We start from the raw sequence: 25000 nt of genomic DNA on the forward strand, positions 1-25000 counted from the left end.
AGTTCGTCCCCTTCAGTCAGGGACAGGTTCTGCATAAAGACGTCCGTTGACTTCCCATCCCGAATGGCGCTGTCCTCACCAATAACTGGCGCATACTTGACTTGCAGTCGCTCATTGGTCAGTCTGTTGAGAGTACTGCCTGGTTCTCCGTGACCGGAAATATCGGGTCCAGGCCTCCTGCTGTTTGGGAAAAGGAAAAGGCAAAAAGAACCCTTAATCATTTTCATTTCCATATCGTTAAAGTTAGGACATGATAAGTCTAAGGTTTGTTGATACGTAAACATAGATAATTTTACTAAAATAACAGCTTTCACGGCTGCCATGCAGCAAAAGGGGGGATCTGAGCTCAAGAAATGCAGAACGGCTGTTTTTTTTTTTTTAAATACAGTACAATTCAAACATATCTCCATACAGGGTTGTAAGATCACAAAGCTAAATCTGAATTCACGTAAATAGTAAACCAACTCCTAAGGAACTAATTATTTCTGTTTTTAATTTATATAAGTATATGTTGCATGAACTTCATCTCTTAAAATGACAGGTGGACAGACCTTTCTATATGTTTAAGATTTCCACCACAAACTGACATAAGGGTCAACAGTGAATATTAAAAGGAGTTATAAAAAGTCTAAGTTATTTGTGTCAAGAGTTTCCTAATTCAGCTCAGCGTTCCCATGAGAACTTACTACAAAGATATATGAAATAAACTAAATAGAGGTTTGAGGTTAGGTATTGAAATATATGCGCTTTTATGAACACGGTGATTCAGATACCTATAATATACACATGGTTTTAGTAGTTGATAGGTACATAAAGCCGGCATCCAATTGTTTGTCACATAAATTACATTCATATTTACCTCCTCAAACGTACCTACCCAACTTCCACTGATAATTTTAATCTCTTTTTACAAAGGTAAATATTAAGAACAGGGTAAAACTATGAGACGAAACATATTCCTTATTTAAGGGAACTGGAGAGATTACTTACTATTACAATGTTTCATAAAATAAAAGAGTATTATCCAATGATAAATAACAAACAGAACTAAACCAGGATAAGATGCATTGGACAGGAGAGACCTCGATACACAGGAAGCGAGAGAGCACGTGCAAGATAAAGGTGAGAGGCGCAGTGTACGTGTTCCTGGAGAGCTTGTCTGTAAGCAGGCAGAGCTGTGGAAGTAAGTTTGCCGGAAAAGTTACTCATCCACGATTCAGAGTTTAGGTATGAGTGTGGCTGTATTCATGATCCTTTCTTTTCTCGGGAAGCAAATGTTGGAAATAAATGTGTGTGTGGTGAGGTGTGTGACTTTTGTGTTTGCATGTGTAAACAGAAATGCAGAAAAGAGCGTCAAACCGATGAAACTAAAAACTAATATTATTTACCTCTCCTTCTTGCCCATCTCATTTTCAATGCGCTGCCTGATAGTCGACTGCACTTGGCTGACTTCCTTTTTGGCATCGGAAATGATGGATGACAGCTTGGCAAACTGAACCTCCACTTTCAAATTTTCCAAAGAAGAAACTAAGTCATTTATTTCCTGAATTTTCCCCTTCGCCCGGAGTTCGCGTTCGGGGACGTTTGACAAAGAAATTGGCGCTCCCTGGACTTGTGATAGTACTGGCCTTTGATTCATTAACTCGGTCATTTGTGACTGAATCTCTCTCAACATCACTATTTTTTCGTCTATCAGTTTGACGTCCTCTTGTTTCCAGTTTTCTGCAGAATCATTTTTACCCGCTGTTTTACTTTCCGTCTCGCTGAGGGACTGGGAAGTTTCGTCAGTATCTGACGAGTCCGTTGACCTACCGGAGGCGATCTGTGTGACTTCCGTACTGTTGTTCGTGCAGCACGACTCTCTGTCATCCTCAGTATCCAGTAGGGGCGATTCCTTAGAACAAACACTCGATATATCATGGCCTAAACATTCAGGCTCTTCTGAGCTCCCAGATGTAACCGAACTTTGATCTGCCTTCACGTTCCCCTCAACCACAAACTTACTGTCTCCTGCACCATCTTCTAAACCCTTTTCAGGGCATCCTGAGGAAGAGGAAACACACGGCTGCTGAATCACACACTTAGAACATGGACCCTCCTCGAAGAGACTTTCGTCCATACAAGTTGAACACAGGGTGTGGCCACAGGAGAGCCTCCAGGGAGTGTGGTCACTGTCATACTTTTGAGAGCAGATGCTACACACGCTTCCTTCTGGGCCCATGATTTTTTCCTGTAAATATATATGGCGTGATGTTACTCATACGCTTTCACGAGGAAAAGTGGGATCTTTAGGAGACTGGATCTAATTTTGGATCACAAGAGCTTGCAAGGTAGCTCAAGAGAAAATATTATGCTGGACCTTCTTGCACTGAAGTATCTGCATTCGGGAACAATTGTTTCATTTAGCTTAACTTTCCAAAATTTCAACGCTACACTTGACATAACTAAATTGACACACGTATGACACCAATCTCATCACCTAAGTAAGGTCACACTTATGGAGACATATATTATTATTTCGTGTAAATAAATGCTAGGGTATAATAACTATGTGCCAGGTGGGAGTGTGGATAAAATGAAACATTAAACTGTGATCGGTAAAAAAGAAAATTTAATTCATTTTTTACTGTTCATTAAAACAGATACCTCAGTTCAACCAAGATGGACAAGCAAGATATATTCTAATAACGGAAAAAATCACAATTAACACTGTCCATTAAACAATTTAATTCAGAAGCTAGCCTCCCAATAGGTCAACAATATTCTTAACAGTACATATATATATATATATATATATATATATATATATATATATATATATATATATATATTACATACATACATACATCATACATACATTCATACATACATACATACATATAAAACAGAATGTGATATAATATAGATGGTAGATTTCTCAAGTGCATTGAAAAGAAAGCTTAGAGTCGATTACTGCCAAAATTTAAGAACTTTCGAACGCTGTATTAAATAGAAAAAACTTAATAGGTCGAGAGAACATATGAAATCTTATAATATATATATATATTATATATATATATATATATATATATATAAATAAAACAAAGACATTTAAGAAGACTAATAGCAGAGTAAACATAAATTCTATTGTTACAATGAGGCAGGTTCTAATGACTGGAAATAAAGAGGAAGACAGAGAATTCCCAGTAACGGGTGGATAGACAGATACGATATAATAAATTTAGGCCAAAGGCTAAGAGCTGGGAGCAACAGGTTCAAAAGCTGTATCAAGAAGAAAACTTCAAAGCAGTTGCGCTATGGAGCCCATCTCTGAACGTGAGCAATATGGACTGACCAAATCAATTGACCACTAAGTTCACAGCTTCCACACAATATTTATTGACTTTACAACCAAGCTTCATTTTGTACATCAATTGTACTCTGTACTCGGTTGGTTATATCTGACAATGGGAATCTAAGAATATACTTTTCCAACGATGTCAAATATTCTTTTAAGAAAAATCTACAGAATGATACGCACACTATTCATTTAGAAGTGCTTAAGCAGCCTACTGCCTATTTCTCAACTAATAATTTGGTCTAAGTCGGATACCACGGCAGTTATTCTGCACGTACATACAGAAGGGGACAATGAAGAGAAAAAATCACATTACCCGGTGATACAGAAATACAAAACTGTTCTACTTCAAGTCTCAAAACGAATTTTAGATTACTTTAAAAAGGGGAGATCAAATTACCATTTTACTTAAATCATAGAAATCAGATCTGGCCAAAGATTCCTAAAGATGCTCCATTTTTATACATGAAAGGTGGGTAGGAAAGTACTTTACCAATATTGTGGCTATTGAACATGAATGGTTTAAACCCTAAATGTAAGAATACCAGCTTGACTGATGAAGCGCACCATACAGGGACTCATTAATTTCAATGTATGGTGAAATCAAAAGAATGTTAGCCATAGTAGAATCACATTAACCGTGCATTTGACGTCTAGGCCCGTACCTTATGGCGCTCCTGATTGGCTGCTGATAAGCCAATCGCAGGGCTGGAAACTTTCAGTCTCTCGAGAGAGTTCACATAGGCAGGATGTATGTTCCAACTCTCCTGAGGGATACGTCTTTCAAACGTATCCCTCAGGAGAGGCGGAACATAGATCATACCCATGTGAACTCTCTCAAGAGACTGAGAGTTTCCAGCTCTGTGATTGGCTTATCAACAGCCAATCAGGAGCATCGTAAGGGATTGGCGTAGACATCAAATGCATGGTTAATGTGAATCTACTATACTACTCAAGTCAACATGAATTTTTGTCATGTTAAAATTTTGCAATGAAATGTCGGATTAAAAAAAAAAAAAGAATGTCAGTTACTAGTTATGATGGGCAGCAGAAACCTGACAAATGTTTAGTTATAAGTAGTGAAAAGGCCTAAATTTTTTCATGCTAGGTAACTTTAAAAGATGATTGCTACAATTTTCAAACATTAAATTTCTTCACATAATGGATGTTAGGTTAAAAGCTCTTCAACTTCATCTTCATATATGAAGGGTGACAGATCTCACTTCATCCTTCATTAAGTTTATGGAAAGGTGCAGATTACCTCAACTCATCTCATACTGAAAGGTGACAGTTAATTACTCAAACTCACTTATATTGGAAGGGTGAAAGAACTTCAACTTCATATCACATGAAAGGTGACAGATACTTCAACTTTCATCTTCATATATGAAAGGTGACAGATACTTCACTTTCATAGTTCATTATATGAAAGGGGACAGATACTTCACTTCATTATATGAAAGGGTGACAGAATTACTCAACTTCATTCATATAGAAAGGTGACAGATATTCAACTTCATCTTCATTATATTGAAGGTGACGATATTCAACTTCATCTCAATACCTGAAGGTGACAGATACTTCAACTTCATCTTCATATATGAAAGGTGACAGATACTTCAACTTCATCTTCATACATGAAAGGTGACAGATACTTCAACTTCATCTTCATATATGAAAGGTGACAGATACTTCACTTCTCTTGCATATATGACGGTGACAGATCAATCCGTTCAACTTATCTTTCATATATGAAAAGGTGGGAACAGAACTTCAACTTCATATATTACGGGGTGACAGATCCTTCAACTCATCTTCAATATATTGAAAGGTGAACAGATACTTCAACTTCATCTTCATATATTAAAGGGACATTAATCTTCAAACTTCTATATGAAAGGGGTGACAGATACTTCCAACCTTCATCTTCATATATGAAAAAGGTGACAGAAATACTTCAACTTCATCTTCATACATGAAAGGTGACAGAATACTTCAACTTTCATCTTCCATATATGAAGGGTGACAAGGATACTTCAACTTCCATCTTCATATATGAAAGGTGACAGATACTTCAACTTCATCTTCATATATGAAAGGTGACAGATACTTCAACTTCATCTTCATACATGAAAGGTGACAGATACTTCAACTTCATCTTCATATATGAAAGGTGACAGATACTTCAACTTCATCTTCATACATGAAAGGTGACAGATACTTCAACTTCATCTTCATATATGAAAGGTGACAGATACTTCAACTTCATCTTCATATATGAAAGGTGACAGATACTTCAACTTCATCTTCATAATATGAAAAGGGTGACAGATACCGCAAACTTCAATTCTTCATTATAATGAAAGGTGGAAGATTAAACTTCAACTTATTCTTCATTATATGAAAGGTGACAGATTAACTTCAACTTTCATCTTCAATTATATGAAAAAGGTGGACAGATTACTTTCAACTTCATATATGAAAGGTGAACGAATACCTTCAACTTCATATATGAAAAGGTGACAAGATTAACTTCAACTTCATCTTCAATTACATGAAAGGTGACAGATACTTCTTCACATATTCTTTTCATATTAATGAAAGGTGACAGATACTTCAAACTTCCATCTTTCATAAAATGAAAAGGTGGGACAGATACTTCAACTTCATCTTCATATATGAAAGGTGACAGATACTTCAACTTCATATATGAAAGGTGACAGATACCTCAACTTCATCTTCATATATGAAAGGTGACAGATACTTCAACTTCATATATGAAAGGTGACAGATAATAGTAATGTGACATGAAAAGGTTTATCTACGACAAGTAAGAAGTATCCTCACATTAGGTAAAATTAAAAACAGGAACGCGGTAGGTTGACGAAAAGAAAACGTTACAGTTACGCACGAACAAACAACAAAAAGGCGCCCTTCAGGCCACATCGACAGGAACGAATTTTGTCTCTGTCCCGTTGAGAATTCTGGGGATTATTCGTCTTACAATACCCGGGGGCGACCATCCCGCCCATTCACTCGGGCCCAAAACGGGCTAAACAAAATCTGACGAGTCTCGACTTCAAGGCAAAGAGACCCCTCTAACCTACATTAAGAGCATCAAAGGCTGGAATAATCTGTTTTAATGGGCACCCCTTGAAATACTCATTACCTCGTTCCAAGCTGAGTATTGTGACAGTTTGGATAAACCGGGGGACTACAGAGAGAGGATATCTCCTCCTCCTCCGCCCTCCTCCTCCTCCTCCTCCTCCTCCTCCTCCTCCTCCTCCTCCTTGTCTGTTAAGGCCTCAAAGCAGAAGGACCTTCGGGACTTCATAAAGTCACGTTAGGATTTTCATTCCATTTTTACCTTCAGTGCAGGAAGGTTGCATAACGAGGCAGCAAAATTCCAGGATTTATGGCCGACTGTCCAAAGGAACGACGGGAACCTGATTGAGAGAACGATGAGAGAGCTACGAAGCCTTTGAAAAGGAAACGAAGAGAAACTATGATTTTACGAAATGATTATTCAGCGAAATGGCACATTTCTAGACTTCATTCCAAATTAACATCGGGCAACAATACTTTTCTAAAAACCTAGGAGGGAGAAATGGAAGGTTTTTGAAATGATAATTCAGAAAAATGGCACATTTCTAAACTTCATTCCAAATTAACATTGGACGGCAATACTTTTCTAAAAATGTAGGAGGGAGAAATGGAAGGTTTTTGAAATGATAATCCAGAGAAATGGCACATTTCTAGACTTCATTCCAAATTAACATCGGGCAACAATACTTTTCTAAAAATGTAGGAGGGAGAAATGGAAGGTTTTTGAAATAACAGAGAGGATAGATATTAAGAGTACCCAAATGGGAAGAATAGAGGGAATTAAGAGAATTGTACATTTTATTAAACATCAGTTAAAAGAGATATTAACGATTTAGCTAAAACCATATAAAGATGAATGGCAAGTTCCACTGACGGACGGTGAGAAGAGATATGACTATTAAAAAAGAATGTGAGTTAAGGTTAAAGTATAAAACTGAAAATAAACACGAGAAATTAGTGAGGGAAATTGCATGCCTTCACGAAATAATAATAATAATAATAATAATAATAATAATAATAATAATAATAATAATAATAATAATAATATATCTTGGGAGTAGACCCTCTTTTAAACAAGTCTTGTTGAAAAGGATTGCTGCATCATAATAATAATAATAATAATAATAATAATAATAATAATAATAATAATAATAATAAAGAAAAGAATGATTAACCCAACGAAACGAAATCTGAACGCATTTAAAACTTCATAAAGTTAAGAAAGCAGCACAGTTATGGTTAAATTTTTCTTAACCTCCAAACCATATTTTTCAATTTGATTGCTTTCAAATAAAAAAATGAAAATTAAAAAATCATGATTTTTTTAAATGAGAAAATCAGTGACTTAATCACTTGATTAAATCAGTTTGATTTAATCATTGCCAACCCTGAAAGATGGATTCTGATACCACGAACCATTTAGTAATCGGCGCTGGTACTCAGTAAGTCTGTCGACCGTAGAGAACCACACGATATTATGAATGAAAATCCACACGCTCTTTCTTACTACAGTAGATTCACATCAACCGTGCATTTGATGTCTAGGCCAGTCCCTTACGACGCTCCTGATTGGCTGTTGATAAGCCAATCGCAGGACTGGAAACTCGCAGTCTCTCTCTCGAGTTCTCATAGGCAGGATGTATGTTCCACCTCTCCTGAGGGATACTTTTGAAAGACGCATCATTCAGGAGAGGGAGAACATACATCCTGCCTATGTGAGCTCTCTCGAGAGAGACTGGGAGTTTCCAGCCCTGTGATTGGCTTATCAGCAGCCAATCAGGAGCGTCGTAAGGGACTGGCCCAGACATCAGATGCACGGTTGATGTGAATCTATGATAGTTATGAGATGTGTTAACGCTGGACTTATATGGAGCTGTAATATGAGACTTAAGCCTGATGCCAAGCACTGGGACCTATGAGGTCACTTAACACTGAAAAGGAAAATGGAGAGGCTGCACTATGAAACAATTGTTAGGTGCAAAGTAAGATAGAAGAGAGATAACTTCAACAGAGGTACAGTAAAAGGAATGAAAAAGAGGTTGCAGCTGGGGGCAGAAGGGACAGTGCAAAGAACCTTAAGTAATGCCTACAGTGCACGGCGTCAGGTGCACTGATGGCACGGGATTGGACTTATTTTGTGTCAGTCATTTGACTGTTTATATCATAATTAGGAGAACTTTTCACTGTTATTATTATTATTATTTTATTATTATTATTATTATTATTATTATTATTATCATCACAATGAAAAATTTGCAGTTATTCATAGTTTATGAGGCCATTAACTTACTAAAGAAGGTTCCAAGATATAAGATACCCACAGTCGAAAACAGAAAGCAGAGAGGTGAACAAATAAGAACAAATAACAAACATGAAAGTAATAAATGAAAATATACAAAAAAAGATAAAATATGCGTTAATAAAATACGAGAATGGAATAATGAGGAAATAAAGCTCTACTCATAGGAAAGGAATAGGTACTACAAGCAATAAGTAAAAGGAATATATAACACACAAAAAATATGGGGTAAAGAAAAACAAAAAGGATATATGTCAGAAAACTACCAGAATGGGAACAACAACAAGGAAATAAAGCTTTACTAGTAAGAAACAAATAGGGGCAATAAGTATAACAACAACAATATATAACAACAACGAAAAAGGGGGATAACGAAAGAAAACTTCATACATAGGGAAAACTAGAGAATGGGAGTAATGAAGAAATATAGCTCTACTCCTAAGAACCAAATACAGGCAGTAAGTAAAAATATTCTTGTATAACAACAACGAATCAAAAGAGGTATAACGAAAGAAAAATCCGGTGCACGAAAAGTCTTCATAAAAAAAAGGAAAATTTTCACCGTTCGACGCGTGAAAAAAAATTTAAAAAATAGATAACGAAAATGAAGACACAATCCTAAATGTCAGGGAGATATAATTTGCGTAAAAGCATCGGAAGTCATTGGACTGAGAGACGGATAACGTGTTTGTGCACATCAAACACGAGAGAGAGAGAGAGAGAGAGAGAGAGAGAGAGAGAGAGAAACACCTTTCCAATATGTGTTTAGTTCGGCAGGGGTGGGAAGGGGGGGGGGATATTAGCATTAACGAAAGCTATTGGGGAGTGTATTGTAAAATGGCATTAAAAAATATCATATACTTTGCTAATAATATTTTAAAAAAATAGCAGTGACGTTGCAAGTAGTTTTCCGCAAAAAATACATTGCAAATAATCTTCGGAAAATAGCAATGACATTGCAAATAGCCTTCCCAAAAATAGCAATGACATTGCAAATAGCCTTCCCAAAAATAGCAATGACATTGCAAATAGCCTTCCCAAAAATAGCAATGACATTGCAAATAGCCTTCCCAAAAATAGCAATGACATTGCAAATAGCCTTCCCAAAAATAGCAATGACATTGCAAGAAAATAAAGCCTTCCCAAAAGTAGCAACGGACATTGCAAATAGCCTTCCCAGAAAATAGCAATGACAATTGCAAATGAGCCTTCCCAAAAATAGCAAATGACATTACCGCAAATTAGCACTTCCAAAAATAAGTATTGACCCAAATTGCAATGGCCTTCCCAATAATAGAATGCATTGCAAATAGCCTTCCCAAAAATTAGCCAATGACATTGGCAAATACCCGCCTTCCCAAAAATAGCAAATGACATTGCAAATAGCCTTCCCAAAAACTAGTAACAATGACATTGCAAATAGCCTTCCCCCAAAAATTTAGTAATGAACATTGCCAATATGCGCCCCTTCCCAAAAATGAGCATGCATTGCAATAGCCTTCCCAAAAATAGCAATGACATTGCAAATAGCCTTCCCAAAAATAGCAATGACATTGCAAATAGCCTTCCCAAAAATAGTAATGACATTGCAAATAGCCTTCCCAAAAATAGTAATGACATTGCAAAAGCCTTCCCAAATAGTATGACATTGCAAATATCCTTCCCCAAAATAGCAATGACATTGCAAATAGCCTTCCCAAAAATAGCAATGAAATTGCAAATAGCCTTCCCAAAAATAGCAATGACATTGCAAATAGTCTTCCCAAAAACAGCAATGACACTGTAAATATTCATCCAAAAATGTTGATGACACTGCAAATAGCCTTCCGAAAAGTAAGTGACATTGCAAATAGCCTTCCGCCAATAGACTAACATTAAAGGAAGATATCACATTACATAATGCAAATGTCGCTCCGGCAGACAGATATGGCCCTGGTTGTGAAATGAAATGAACATATACCAACTAATGGACATCATTTGGTAATAATAATACGCACGATTAGCTTCATCGCAGTAACAGATTATTCCTTTTACTGATAAGAGAGAGAGAAAGAGAGAGAGAGAGATTGTGTGTTTGTGTGCACCTCCCGAACTCCCACCGTCTCATAAACTCTCGTGGGACGAGACAATTCCATAATAACGTCGAAATTGTTTCCCTGGCGAAGTCCAAGTTTTAATAGAAGTGTCCAACTTGGGTCTCTCCGTCCGAGAGGCCGTTGGTGCCCCTTTTTGGGACACTCTCTCTCTCTCTCTCTCTCTCTCTCTCGTCCGGGGAAGCAGAAGTTATGACCCGGCTTTTGCTGCTCTGAAGTCCATAAGGAAGAAGTTAAGGCACTTTTGGGTTATAACAACAACAACAACAAACAACAACAACAACAACAACAATAATAATAATAATAATAATAATAATAATAATAATAATAATAATAATAATAATAATAATAATAATAATATCTGTGTATCTGGAAACAGACCTTCTTTCAAACACGTTTTACTGAAAATATTGGCATAATTCCCAGAATTGATTTCAACAAAATTCTTTCAAATCATAAGGAGAATTGAAAGAACTTTTTATAAAATCAATTCTGTGAATTCTGCCATTAATTTTAATAAAATAATAATATTTAGTATTATTATTATATTATTTTTTTCCTATCACAGTCACCTTATTAATCTTATTTGACCCGGTTTCATATATTATATTGTATATGTATATATATATATATATATATATATATATATATATATATATATATATATATATATATAGTGTGGGGTTCCGGGTTGCATCCTGCCTCCTTAGGAGTCCATTACTTTTCTAACTATGTGCGCTACTTCTACTACTACTACTACTACTACTACTACTACTACTACTACTACTATTATTATTATTATTATTATTATTATTATTATTATTATTAAAGGCAGGGAGAGCAGCTGACGACGACTAATCTTGCATCTCCAAAGATACGATGAAAACTAATTGTATATGTGTTGGATGAGAAAAAAAATATGCATAAAGAGAATCCTTGCAAGGGAGTATGATACGGCCCTATGGCCTTTCACGTTCACGAGTAAAAATAAACGAATAAAAAAACTCATTATGCGAAACAGAATGGAAATGATTTCGATCCTAACAAAAGATGCGCTTTTCATATTTGGAAAAAAAAGAGGCTTAGGATTTTGAAAATGAGAGGAATGATGTATATTTTTGGACAAGTAAAGAGTTCAGTGTTTTTTTCTTCTTCCTGGAATGCATCCACGGGTCACTGATCTATAATAACCAAATATATATAACGTTTGTGTGGAATGGAATGGAATACAAAAATTTAGGCCAAAGGCTAAGCGCTGGGACTGATGAGGTCATTCAGCGCTGAAAGGGAAATTGGGGGTCAGAAGGTTTGAACTGTGTCACAGGAGGAAAACCTCAAAGAAGGTGCACTATGAATCAATTGTCAGAAGAGGGTGGAGAGTAAGATGGAAGAGAGAGAATATGAACGAAGGTAATGTAAAAGGAAAGAAAGGGGTTGCAGCTACGGGCCGAGGGGGACGCTACAAAGAACCTTACGTAACGCCTACAGTGAACCGCCTCAAGAGGTGTACTTACATCATTATCTCCCTACGGGGACAATGTTTGTGTGAAAAGGTGCACAAACAGATCCCTTCATTTGAATGGGAACCAACTAAGCTAACTATGAGGGACAGAGTTCATAAGTTATTTTTCAAAAAGAGTAAAGAAGAAAATTATTGATATACAAATTTACATGTCAATAAGAAAGCAAGTGATGGAAGTCATCAGTGAAAAGTTAAACGATTTTGCTTAAAGAGTGAGCAACTAGACATTGTGATTTGACAGTCAATTTTATCAGGAAGAAAATGAAAATAGAGTTTCTCAGTCATCAAAAAGCTGAGTAATAATTCCACTTCAGGGAAAACATCTGAAAATGACTGACCTCAGCTTCTCGGGTTCAAAGCAGGGAAGAAAATCCTACAATCTGGAGAGGAGAGAAGAGAGAGAGAGAGAGAGGAGAGAGAGAGAGAGAGAGAGAGAGAGAGAGAGAGAGAGAGAGAGAGAGAGAGCCTCTGCTAAGCTGTTGCTAGATATTTTTTGTAATGATTGCATTCCCACTTTCATTCTCTGCCTCTCTCCAAGGTAAAAGCACACGCGCACACACACACACACACAAATATATATATATATATATATATATATATATATATATATATATATATATATATATATTATTTTCTTTTCAAAAATAAATATCATAATCAGTTAGGTTGTGGACTAACTGGTTCTGCACTTTTTTTAACTGTTTACTGATGATTAGGTAAACTGATCTCCCAATCCTTAGAGAGCAAATACTTAAACTTTTCTCCCAATAATTACAAACTTTCTGTTTAATTTCCCAGTCACCCTGTATTTCAAACATTTATTAACAGATGTTTGTCTGTGATTCAAGTTTTACATCTATCACTAAGTAACCTTCAAGTCTCTCTCGCTCTCTCTCTCTCTCCCCTTCAGTAATAACTGACAAGTGAGCCGGGTCTGTGAATGATTAAACCTCTCGGAGTTTGGGTAATCAGTCCTGATTGGTCGTCGACAATTGTTCTATAGAGCCCAACTTGCGCCTTGATCAACATTCACGGAGATGAGGAGACGAGGTAATGGCCAATGGGTTGCGCTCTCTCTCTCTCTCTCATGGTTTACTAATGGATACATCTATTTATTCATTTACCAGTTTATACATCTGTTCTATATGTGACACTGAATAAAATCCATATTTCTCCTTAAAAAAATAAGTCAGATCAGGGTTCCTCTCTCTCTCTCTCTCTCTCTCTCATGGTTCACTAACGGATACGTACATTTATTCATTTATCAACTAACACCTCTGCTCCATATTTGATATTAAATCAGGCCCACATTTCCCTTTCAAAATACAAGTCAGTAAATGGCTCTCTCTCTCTCTCTCTCTATACTACTTTGGAGAAGTTCAACTCTTTTTCACATCACATGTCAACAAACGACCTAATCTTGACTACCCATTTATTTTTTTTTATGGAAAGAAGTCTTTTCTGAATGATAATAATACTACGGCAAATGAAGGGAGAAATCTGAAAGAGAGACCTTACAGTTCGTTCGGGTTGCCCCAGGTCCCTAAGTGTGAGGCGCCTCTAATGTCTACCAGAGAGTTGCTAGTACATCTTCCGGTATATTTTGCATCTTCCAATCTTGGATGGTCTGGGATGCAGTTTAGATATTTGTCGAGCTTATTCTTAAACACATCTACGCTCACTCCTGATATATTCCTCAGATGAGCTGGCAACGCATTGAATAGACGCTGCATTATCGATGCTGGTGCGTAGTGGATTAATGTCCTGTGTGCTTTCCTTATTTTTCCTGGTATAGTTTTGGGCACTATTAATCTACCTCTGCTTGCTCTTTCTGATATTTTTAGTTCCATGATATTTTCTGTTATTCCTTCTATCTGTTTCCATGCCTGAATTATCATGTAGCGTTCTCTTCTCCTTTCTAGACTATATAATTTTAAGGATTGTAGTCTTTCCCAGTAGTCTAGGTCCTTAACTTCTTCTATTCTAACTGTAAAGGACCTTTGTACACTCTCTATTTGTGCAATATCCTTTTGATAGTGTGGGTACCATATCATATTGCAATATTCAAGTGGACTACGAACATATGTTTTATAAAGCATAATCATGTGTTCAGCTTTTCTTGTTTTGAAGTGCCGTAACAACATTCCCATTTTTGCTTTACATTTTGCCAACAGAATGGCTATTTGATCATTGCATAACATGTTCTATTCATCATCACACAAGGTCTTTAACTGCTTCCTTATTTGTGATTGTCTCATTATTAGGTCCCCTATATGCATATAGCTTTCCTTCTCTGTCTCCATAATTTATTGATTCAAATTTATCAGAGTTAAATACCATCCTATTTACCTCTGCCCAATCATATACTTTGTTAAGGTCTCTTTGTAGAGCGTTCCTATCTTCATCACAAGTAATTTCTCTACTTATTCTTGTGTCATCAGCGAAACTACTCACTACCGAATCCTTAACATTACTGTCTATGTCTTCAATCATAATAACAAACAATATTGCAGCTAGCACCGTACCTTGTGGCACACCGGATATTACCTTGGTTTCATCCGATTTCTCATCGTTTGCAATAACTATCTGTTTTCTGTTGTGTAAAAATTCTTTTAACCATCTTCCTACTTTATCTACGATATTGTGTTTTCTAATTTTCTTTGCTAATATATTATGGTCTACTTTGTCAAAAGCTTTTGCAAAGTCTAGATAAACCACATCTGTTTCATTTCCGCTTTTCATATTTTTGAATATGTTCTCACGGTGGACTAACAGTTGGGTTTGTGTACTTTTTCCGGGTACGAAACCGTGTTGTCCTATATTAAACAAATTATTTTTTTATTAAATGTTTCATAATATTTTTCTTCATTACCCTTTCATACACTTTCATAATATGTGATGTTAGACTCACAGGCCTATAATTACTTGCCTCTAGTCTTGATCCACTTTTGAAAGTAGGGGTGATATATGCTAATTTGTGCTCATCATAAATCTTGCCTGTATCTACACTTTGCCTTAATAATATTGCAAGTGGCTTTGCGATAGAATGAACTACTTTCTTTAACAAAAGAGAGAGAGAGAGAGAGAGAGAGAGAGAGAGAGAGAGAGAGAGAGAGAGAGAGAGAGAGGATTTGACGTCTTCATTCCGTGTAGTAGTTGCCGGACTGAAATTTCGATTTGGCAGAAAATGAAACGCTAACATTTTTATTTCAAGGTCTCCGGGACAAAAGGTCCCTACGGCTTCGTCCAAATGAATATTAGGGATTCTAATAACTGGAGATTGTCAGCCAGACGGATTTTTAAATGACCAAAGATTGAATGTCTGAGCTGTTTGTTTGCCTCTCATTCCGTGCCTTCGTCAATGTGACTGACAATCCTGAATGTAATCTGCATATGAGTAATATATATATATATATATATATATATATATATATATATATATATATATATATATATATATATACTAATTGACAACCCGGCATTGCTCGGGAAAACTCTGAATGACACATAGTCGTAGTGGGGTTTTGATTAACATGTCCTCGCTGGACCGAAGCACCCGCCACTAAACCTAAACATGCCCTAGATTGAAATACACCCCACTAAACCTAAACACACGCCCACTAAACTGAAACACCCCTACTAAATCAAAACACACCCACTAAACCTAAACATCCCAACTAAATCTAAACACATTGTCCACTGAACCTAAACACCCCTCCCACCAAACCTTAACACACACCACCAACTAAACCTAAATGCACTTCCACTAAACGTAAACACACCCAACTAAAGCTAAACACTTTCCCACTAAACCTTAACAACCCCCTTAATCGAAACACCCCCACTAAACCTAAGCACATCCCCACACTCAAACTAAACAAACCACCACTAAACTAAAATACATAAACATAAACACATCCACCACTAAACCTATACACCCATCCCACCAAACCTAAAAACATCCTCCACTAAACAAAGCACCCCTCATACTAAACTTAAATGCCACCCCAATAAACCTAAACACACACACAAACCCTGAACACAACCCCCAACTAAACCTAAACACACCCCACTAAACCTAAGCTCAAACCTTAATACATTATTAATCACAGGAAAGAAAATAATTTCAATATTATATTTCTAATGGTCTCAAGTACATAAAATGAGGTATGAAGAACCGTAGAGTGTATATACCACATTAATTTCAAAGGGAAGATGCATGGGCGAAGGGAGGGGGGGGGGGGGCAGGGGGTTAAAGGGTAAGGGGTTCAAACCTAAGCTAACACCTTCCTGGGGTCAAATGAGGGCCGCGTGCAAAATTTCATCTAGATCGATCAAGCAGTTGGGATTGCTATAGAGCACAAGTTTGTTAATACAGAAAACGAATCTCTTCGTACTTCATTATGTCAGTACCCGTGAAATACCCAATGCATTTTTCGATTTATAATCGTGAAGAATAATACCCATCCTTCCCAAGCCCTTGTGAAACAGAGGAGACAGTCCAAGGCTTTAACTGAGCAGCGGATAACGTGTACTATATCCCTCCCTGTAGACAGCTACGAGGCTTCACTTAATTACGAGGAAGCCAGATAAAACACGTTAGGGTTGTTCTAAGAGTATGTAATGAGTTATAAGATGCCCATGAATGATTCGGCAGCTGGAAATTCATTAATGAGCTTTAATTCATAATGGTAATCCATTTACGTTGCATTGGTTGCAAGAGAAATGAAAATACTATTATCATTATTTCATACTCTCGGATAAACCGATTACTCGTCAATGTTTGGATGCCGTATGCATTTGATTTGGAATGTTCTCTCTCTCTCTCTCTCTCTCTCTCTCTCTCTCTCTCTCTCTCTCTCTCTCTCTCTCTCTCGCTTTAAATGATGCAAAAACATTTTTCTTCATGAACGTAAGTTATATAGCAAAACAAAATTAAGCACTTCCGTGTCTTAACACCAAATTTAAGTTTAATTTATACCATTAACATCACTGTCATCATGCAAGTTTGGCTGCAAGGATTTGTGTGCCTCTGCCTAATCAAATTAGAAATATTTTACTTCAGATATTTCATTTATTCAAATACAGAAATGCACAAGATTGTAATGTGAATGTATTTCTAGCATTTCCCGAAAAAGAAAATGAAAAGAAACAGCTGATTATAGTAAGAAAACATACGAAACAAAATTCACACTCAACATCGTACGTCTGGTACCTTTGGTCTTTGTTTGCAAACATCAGCTGATGGCTCCACCACACGCCATCTGGCAAACCTTCATTCGACAACATTCACGGTTCATTGCTAAAAAGGATTCCGTGTCACAACTATTTCACTGAGGGATTATTGAAAGAGCAATACTTAGAAAACTAGTCGTTGCTATTACTGTTAATACTATCTTTCCTTATCAATGCATTTGCCAAGGACGTAGGCTAGGACTGAAGTATAGGCCTATGTTAACTGAAGTATGGGCCTATGTTATCAAATCATTTTGCAAATTATCATGCTATGAAAGGGTATTGGCAAAACTTGCATCTCCACGGCAGTGTCTGCCAGATAAGAGAGAGAGAGGAGAGAGAGAGAAGAGAGGAGAGAGAGAGAGAGAGAGAGAGAGAGAGAGAGAGAGCCAAAACAACAACATGGAACTTGCCTCATCAAACCTCTCTGGAGAACTTTGGTCACCAAGACGACGCAGTGAACGTAATTTCAACCCATCGCAGGTACTAAAGCCATTCTTGTTTAGCTAATATAATGCCGAAACATTCCTATTAAGTAGACAAACAACCAAAACACAAAAACAAACACGCTGACTGTAGAAGTGACAGCAAGCGACCACTGAAGCTCGTTCGTACTACAAATTCACAGACATAACACCAAACTGGCAACTGCCGCCGTTCGCTCCATAAGCAAGATGCTTTTCATTTTTTTTTCTTCGTGTACATTATCCAGCGGTTTTTTTTTCTTTCTTTCTTTTTATCGTAATTACAGATCTTATTCAAATATATTCTATTACATAAAAAGACCTACGCTGGGTAAAATATTTTGAAAATGTTCGATAACTAATTTGGTTTTCGTCTTGGCAACTGTTCCCTAAGCAAGGGCATGCCATGAACACGGCCGTCACCCATTATAAGGCCCTTGTAGCGTTGGAACCACTGATTATACAGAGTACTTTTAACAAATAGACAATAATCATAAACAGTAAGTTCTCAATAAAACGTTTATTGGTAGACAAGAATATATGGACTATTTTAATGGGTATCGACATTAACCATATCCGTATTATATGATTTATACTTTTAGAGCTGTACGACATGTTTTCCCAACTGGAAGGTAACAGTGAGGTTCTTGAGTGCGTGTCGTAGATTATTATGCAAACCGACTCCCATCCTAGTTACTGAAAGGCCATAATAACATCATCTATTACTACTGTTATATAGAACAAAAAAAATAATTATAAATCATCCCTAGTTAAATCAATCGGTTTTATGTATTTGCCATCAAAAGTCAAGCAAATCAGTTGTTGTGTTGTTTTTTTTTTCTTTTGACAGTTCAAAATGATTCAGCATGACGTCATCATCTAATACCTATCACGTGAATGTACGATAACCATACTTCGGGTGCGTTCTTGGTGCACTTGCAGCTAGCAGAAAACGGTTATTTGCCAACATTAATAGATATTTGTCTATTCCTGACATATGTCAATGCATCCAGCGTCAGTTATTACAAATTCAACAAGGCTAAAATGACACGTTTTAATCCGTCAATTTTTTTTAATCAAAATATGCAGTTTTAGGTGTTATATAAAGAGTAGGTAATGAGAGCGTGAATACGATTCCACTATAAAAAAAGGAGTTAACGATTTTACTTACTAGTTCACTACGAGGAACTTTGAGCACAAACTGAACACTGCAGTAGGGCGCACTCTATACTCAGTAATACTGGATGGATGCTGATTTCATTTAAACCTTTGTCTCGGACTACGTTACGAACATGTGTCGGATGTGTCCGGTTTAGCTACGTCACGCAGGCGGAGCGCCATTTTCAAACTAGTATGTATGTATGAGTGTGTATGTGTGCGTGTATATATATATATATATATATATATAGAGAGAGAAGAGAGAGAGAGAGAGAGAGAGAGAGAGAGAAGAGAGAGCAGAGAGAGAGAGAGAGAGAGAGAGAGAGATTTGTTTGTACTTATATATGCTACATAGAGATGACTTAAATAGTGAATGTATACTCTCCCTCCCTCTCTTTACCAATGTTTGAATGTCCTTTTAACCTAACTTCTCTTCTTCCTTTCTAACAACTTCGGTAAATGTACAGGATTCGTATTCTATCTTCCTCAGTAAAAATAGTTTATAGGCTCTCTCTCTCTCTCCTCGTAGATTTTAATTTTCGTCTCAACAAGACATATCTTGCTTCCTCTTAACCTTCACAGATTCAACTCTCTCTCTCTCTCTCTCAGTAAAATTTAATTTCCGTCTCTGTGTAATTCATTGTATTTACTCGTAATCACCCCTAGTGGAGGTACAAGCGTAAACTTCCCCCTCTTATAAATGCATCTCATTCTGGTACGAGCTAAATGCAACGGCTTGGAACTGCCAGAATCCATTAATCTTTTAAGAAGCTGTCCAGAATTCCTTAATTTCTCCCGAAATCCATTAAACTTTGAAAAAAATTGTCCAGAATTTCTTGACTTTTTTCAAAATACATAAAACATTTAAGAAGCTGTCCAGTGTTCCTTAATTTCTCCCGAAATCCATTAAACTTTGAAAAAAATTGTCCAGAATTTCTTGACTTTTCTCAAAATCCATAAAACATTTAAGAAGCTGTCCAGTTTTCCTTATTTTTCCCTCAAATTCCAATAAAAACGTTTTAAACAATTGTCCAGAATATCTTTATTTTTCTCCAGTTTCATAAAACTCAAGAATCCGTCCAGATTTCTAAGGAATTCTGGACGGATTCTTGAAAATTTTATGGATTTTTAGAAAAATCAAGAATTTTGGGAAAAGTTTTCTTAAAATCTTAATGGATTTTAAGAAAAATGAAGGAATTCTTGAAAGTTTTATGAATTTGGAGAAAAATCCAGATTCTGGACAATTTTTTTCTGAAAGTTTAATGGAATTTGAGGAAAAAATAAGGAGCTCTGGACAGATTCTTAAATGTTTTATGGATTTTGAGAAAAATCAAGAAATTCTGGACAATTTTTTCAAAGTTAAATGGATTTTGGGAGAAATTAAGGAATTCTGAACAGCTTCTTAAGATTAATGGATTTTGGCAGTTCTCAAAAGAAACCGTCCAAAGTTCGTTATTTTTCCTCAAAATCCATTAAACTTTAAAACAAAAATTCCAGAATATCTTTATTTTTCTCAAAACCCATTAATGCTTTATGAAAAAAATTATCCAGAATTTCTTGAGTTTTCTCAAAATCCATAAAACCTTTAAGACGTCATCCAGAATTCCTTAATTTTCCTTAAAATCTATTAAACTTGGAAAAAAGTCCAGAATTTCTCAAAATCTTTAAACTTTTAAGCCATCCGGAATTCCTTAACTTTTCTCAAAATCCATAAAACTTTTAAGAAGTCTTTCAGAACTCTGTAACTTTTCTCACAATCCATAAACCTTTTTAGATGTCATCCAGAATTCCTTAATTTTTCTCAAAATCCATAAAACTTTTAAGGAGTCATCCAGAACTCCTTAACTTTTCTCAAAACCCATAAAACTTTTAAGAAACCCAGAATTCCTTAATTTCTTTCAAAATCCATAATACTTTTAAGAAGTCATCCAGAACTCCTTAACATTTCTCAAAATCCATAAAACTTTAAAGAAGCCGTCCAGAATTCCTTAATTTTTCTCAAAATCCATGAAACTTTCAAGATGCCATCCAGACTTCATAAATTTCTCCCAAAATCCATTAAACTTTGGAAAGAAATGTCCCGAATTTCTTAGTCCCTCTCTCACGTGACAAACGGAACGTTGCCTCTCGTAATATCATCCCTAATTGATACTGTGCCATTTAATTGCATCCTCTGCAGTGTTGCAAATAACGTTAATCGTCAACTGAGGGAAGAAGAGTTTCCAGTTAGTAATTACTCTGAGAAATATCACAGTCTCCTGAAAAGGGGATTAGATTGAATTCTGCGAATTAGATATAATTGGGATAGTTCCTAATTATATTAACTTTCTTATATCTCTCATTCTACTCTGCGCGTATTTCATTACTGCTACCATCATTGCCTGTGCTGATTAAATTATCAGTTCTGTTAATGACGATGACTATTACGAAATCAGTCTTCATTGTTTAACATTGATGCACTGTCACTTCCTCGGTGTCGAAGCTCATACAATTCTGATTATCATCATAATTATTTATAATAATCTGGGGAATATCTTTTTTCTTCTTCACAGTTTTCAATTGCTGAACTTCACTGAAAGTGGGGTTTCGAATTGATTTTTTATATACATTTGTATGTGTGTAATAAATATACGTAAGATTTTTCATCAAATAGTCGGGGTTTCGAATTAACTTTTATTTATATGTGTGTGTATGTGTGTAAAAACTATACGTAGGATTTTGCATCATATAGCTGCATTACAACGTCTGTTATATATATATATATATATATATATATATATATATATATATATATATATATAATAAAAGGAGCCCATAAAAATACCAAAACAGAGAGAGAAAAGTACTATATTTCAGAGACTGCTGTCTCCCTTTTCAGGTAGATGAATGAGAAAAGTTTACAGAAAAGGTGGTATTTTATACCAGAGGTCCATCCACAGGCAAGCCAATTTAGGTCACCCCCGCTGATAATCTTCCTTTCATCTTAAGCGTTGGTTGAATGAAAATCTTGTCGATCGTATCTGAAATCCATGCTCCTTCTGAGATGTTCTTTACCTGCCTCTCTTTTATTAAGGCCGATTCCATCATTTGACTCGTACTTTTCTCTATATATATTTTGGTGTTTTTATGGGCTCCTTTTATTAGATGGAATTCTGTTGTAACAGAACATTTTTACCAGTCTATATATATATATATATATGCATATATATATATATGCTATATATATATATATATATATATATATATATATATATATATATATATATATATATATATATATGCATATATATATATATTCCATGTAAGAGTACAAATGGAGGTTTCCAAAGACACCAGAAAAACTCTACGTATATTCCACGCCCTACGTCGTGTCCTGAGGAATATGCGAAAACTTCCTTGCCAGTTTCTACTAACTTCTGCTTAACCAGCTGACATTCACCTGCCTCTTAGGACCTACGGATTGGGAAAGGAGCTGACGTCACATCCGCTTTTGAACTTTATTGCCCCTCGACTCCCAGGTTTTACAAGGTTGATAACTGCCAATAAGAGAATGATGTACATTCAGCCTTCTCCAAGAGCATGGGCTTCATGCCCTCTCCGCTGGGCATTGAGCTGGGTATCTGACTCAGGCCTTTGGTGACAGAGCGGGAGCTCGTTTGAAATAGATACAGGACAGGAGTATTGATAAATCCGTCCTTTAACAGCTGGGGACCTTGTGAAGTCTATAGCCTTACTTATGGAAAATATTCTTAGATCTCTTTTTCCTTCAAAAATGTTTCTTGCAATGAGTACTTAGCCCGCATTGGGCGATGATGCCCAGTTTTATTTGTGACCAAGTAAATTTCACGAGACTTCATAGTAGACAGAGGGAATGATTAAGGAACAAATTATTGTGTAATCACGGATGAACAACCAATAAACACACAAGGAATTCGTCATCCAGGGAGTAAACACTACGAGGGTCAGATATAATTGGATGACCCTAGAGCTTGTGGCTTCCCTCACCAAACTCCGTGTTCGTGGTCTCAGATTACGAGAGGTAAGTGTTAATCATAAAAAAAAAGTTTAATAATACATGAATGGCATTCAGCAGGTTCTCCCTGTCTGTTACGTGAGTCATTGTGTTTTCCACACGAGTTCTGAAAATACGAAATATTGATAAAATGTGGGTAACATAAGAGTATTTACACATTTTGGTTGTCGCATCAAAGTATATCATTTGGCCATTACGAGTCTTATATATATATATATATATATATATATATATATTATATATATATATATATATATATATATCATATATATATATATATAATGAACCCAATCTTAAGCAGAACGCAAGTAACGAACGGCAGAAGGAAACGTTATTAAATAAGAATTTCCAAATATCAAGAACATTTTAGGATTGTTTGCAACATGAAAGCTACTTCGTCTGCCTCTATTCGCCTGCTTCTGCTTTATATAAGGCGGCCATACACGTACGCGACTGGCATGGGGTTTGTCCTGCCGGGATTAGCTCGCGCTCCAGTCCGCTTGGGCTTGGGTGTTGCCCATACACGCAGAGGACTTGCTCTAGGCATATTTTGAGAGGGCAGAGTTAATATGCAGTGGCCATGTTCCTTTCAGTCCTGATATGGTGAGTGTTTTTAAATCATGGCACCAAGTAAAAGGAAGATAAGTGCAATAATGATAATAGACTCCTGCAAGACGAATACGAGCATGAAATATGCAAGAAAAATCGTAAAGTATGGGTGAAACCATGGCTAATAGAGAGGTTTTACCATATGACTTAAATGAAAGAATTAAAGGAAAATAACCCGGAAGATTGTAGAAGTTATTCAAGAATGACTGATGATGACTGGGGTGTTCCTTATTTTGATTGTTGTTTCAGGTACAGTAACGGGTAACGGAATCCATTCATATAGTTTAGGAGGACCTCTGAATATAAAATATGCTTTTCAGCTTTTTCATTTTATTTAACCTACCCAAAGGTTTACCTGCATTTCAGAATGTTTCTCTCTCCCTCTCTCTCTCTCAAGGTGATATGGAATGCATCATTCTTAAACATACTTTACTTCGTATAACAGGAATCTAAGTTGACTTTGGAGATGAATGAATTTGAATATCGATGAACGGTGTGATATCGATCACTATGGACAGATTTCCTCTCAAATGTTTTACTAGTGAAATTCACAGTCGTTTAAGAATGTTAATGTTTTTATCGCCACGTTTATCCTTTAAAATGTTTTATGAAAGGCTGGCAGTTTTGGCTTTCACAAATGCTGTTTGCATCTTTATCTATTTTTTTTTTTTTTTTTACATAATTCCAGTAATTGCTCATACGCTGCTTGTCTTTTTACTTGATTGGAATAATCCGAACTTCGTATTTTCCAAAAGCACGGTAGTGCTATGTACAGGTCCAAAAAAATCAGAATGAAATCGTGAGATAAATACTTGACTGACTGCAACATCCTTTCACAACAGCAGTACTGCCCCGACTCCCACGGGGAATTAAGGTATTGTACATGTTGAAACTTTGCCGCAGTCCTCCCCAAAACCCGCCGCGATAGTCGCGACGCGCCAGTCAGTTCAACATGCTGAAATGACGACGGGACAGGCAGTACTGGCTCGACACAACTGGCATCAATAGCCCCCATACACGTTAAAGACTGACCGGTTCGCGCCAGTCGCGTACGTGTATGGCCGCCTTTAACCCAAGTAGTGTCGTCAGTGCACCTCACGCAGTGCACTGTAGGCAATACTTAAGGTTATTTGCAGCGTGGCGTC

General features: G+C 36.4%; 1 protein-coding gene across 4 annotated transcripts in view; it reads right to left on the reverse strand.

Moving 5' to 3' along the window:
* LOC135202953 (uncharacterized) overlaps positions 1 to 25000 on the reverse strand; it is a 58970-nt gene that overhangs the window by 917 nt on the left and 33053 nt on the right. For 2 of the 4 annotated variants that reach the window (XM_064232455.1, XM_064232454.1), the window contains exons 2-3: positions 1389 to 2230; positions 1 to 180 (exon numbers count right to left, since the gene is read on the reverse strand). The exon at positions 1 to 180 is cut by the window's left edge and continues 917 nt beyond it. In XM_064232455.1, coding sequence (XP_064088525.1) covers positions 1 to 180; positions 1389 to 2221 — 1013 coding nt within the window. In that variant the 5' untranslated portion in view covers positions 2222 to 2230. Of the gene's footprint in view, positions 181 to 1388; positions 2231 to 18004; positions 18233 to 19226; positions 19290 to 25000 lie in introns of those variants that run through there. The other 2 variants (XM_064232453.1, XM_064232452.1) reach the window with 2 other exon arrangements.

This window comes from Macrobrachium nipponense, chromosome 33 (assembly GCF_015104395.2).
Source record: "Macrobrachium nipponense isolate FS-2020 chromosome 33, ASM1510439v2, whole genome shotgun sequence".
Classification (NCBI taxonomy): Eukaryota; Metazoa; Arthropoda; class Malacostraca; order Decapoda; family Palaemonidae; genus Macrobrachium; species Macrobrachium nipponense.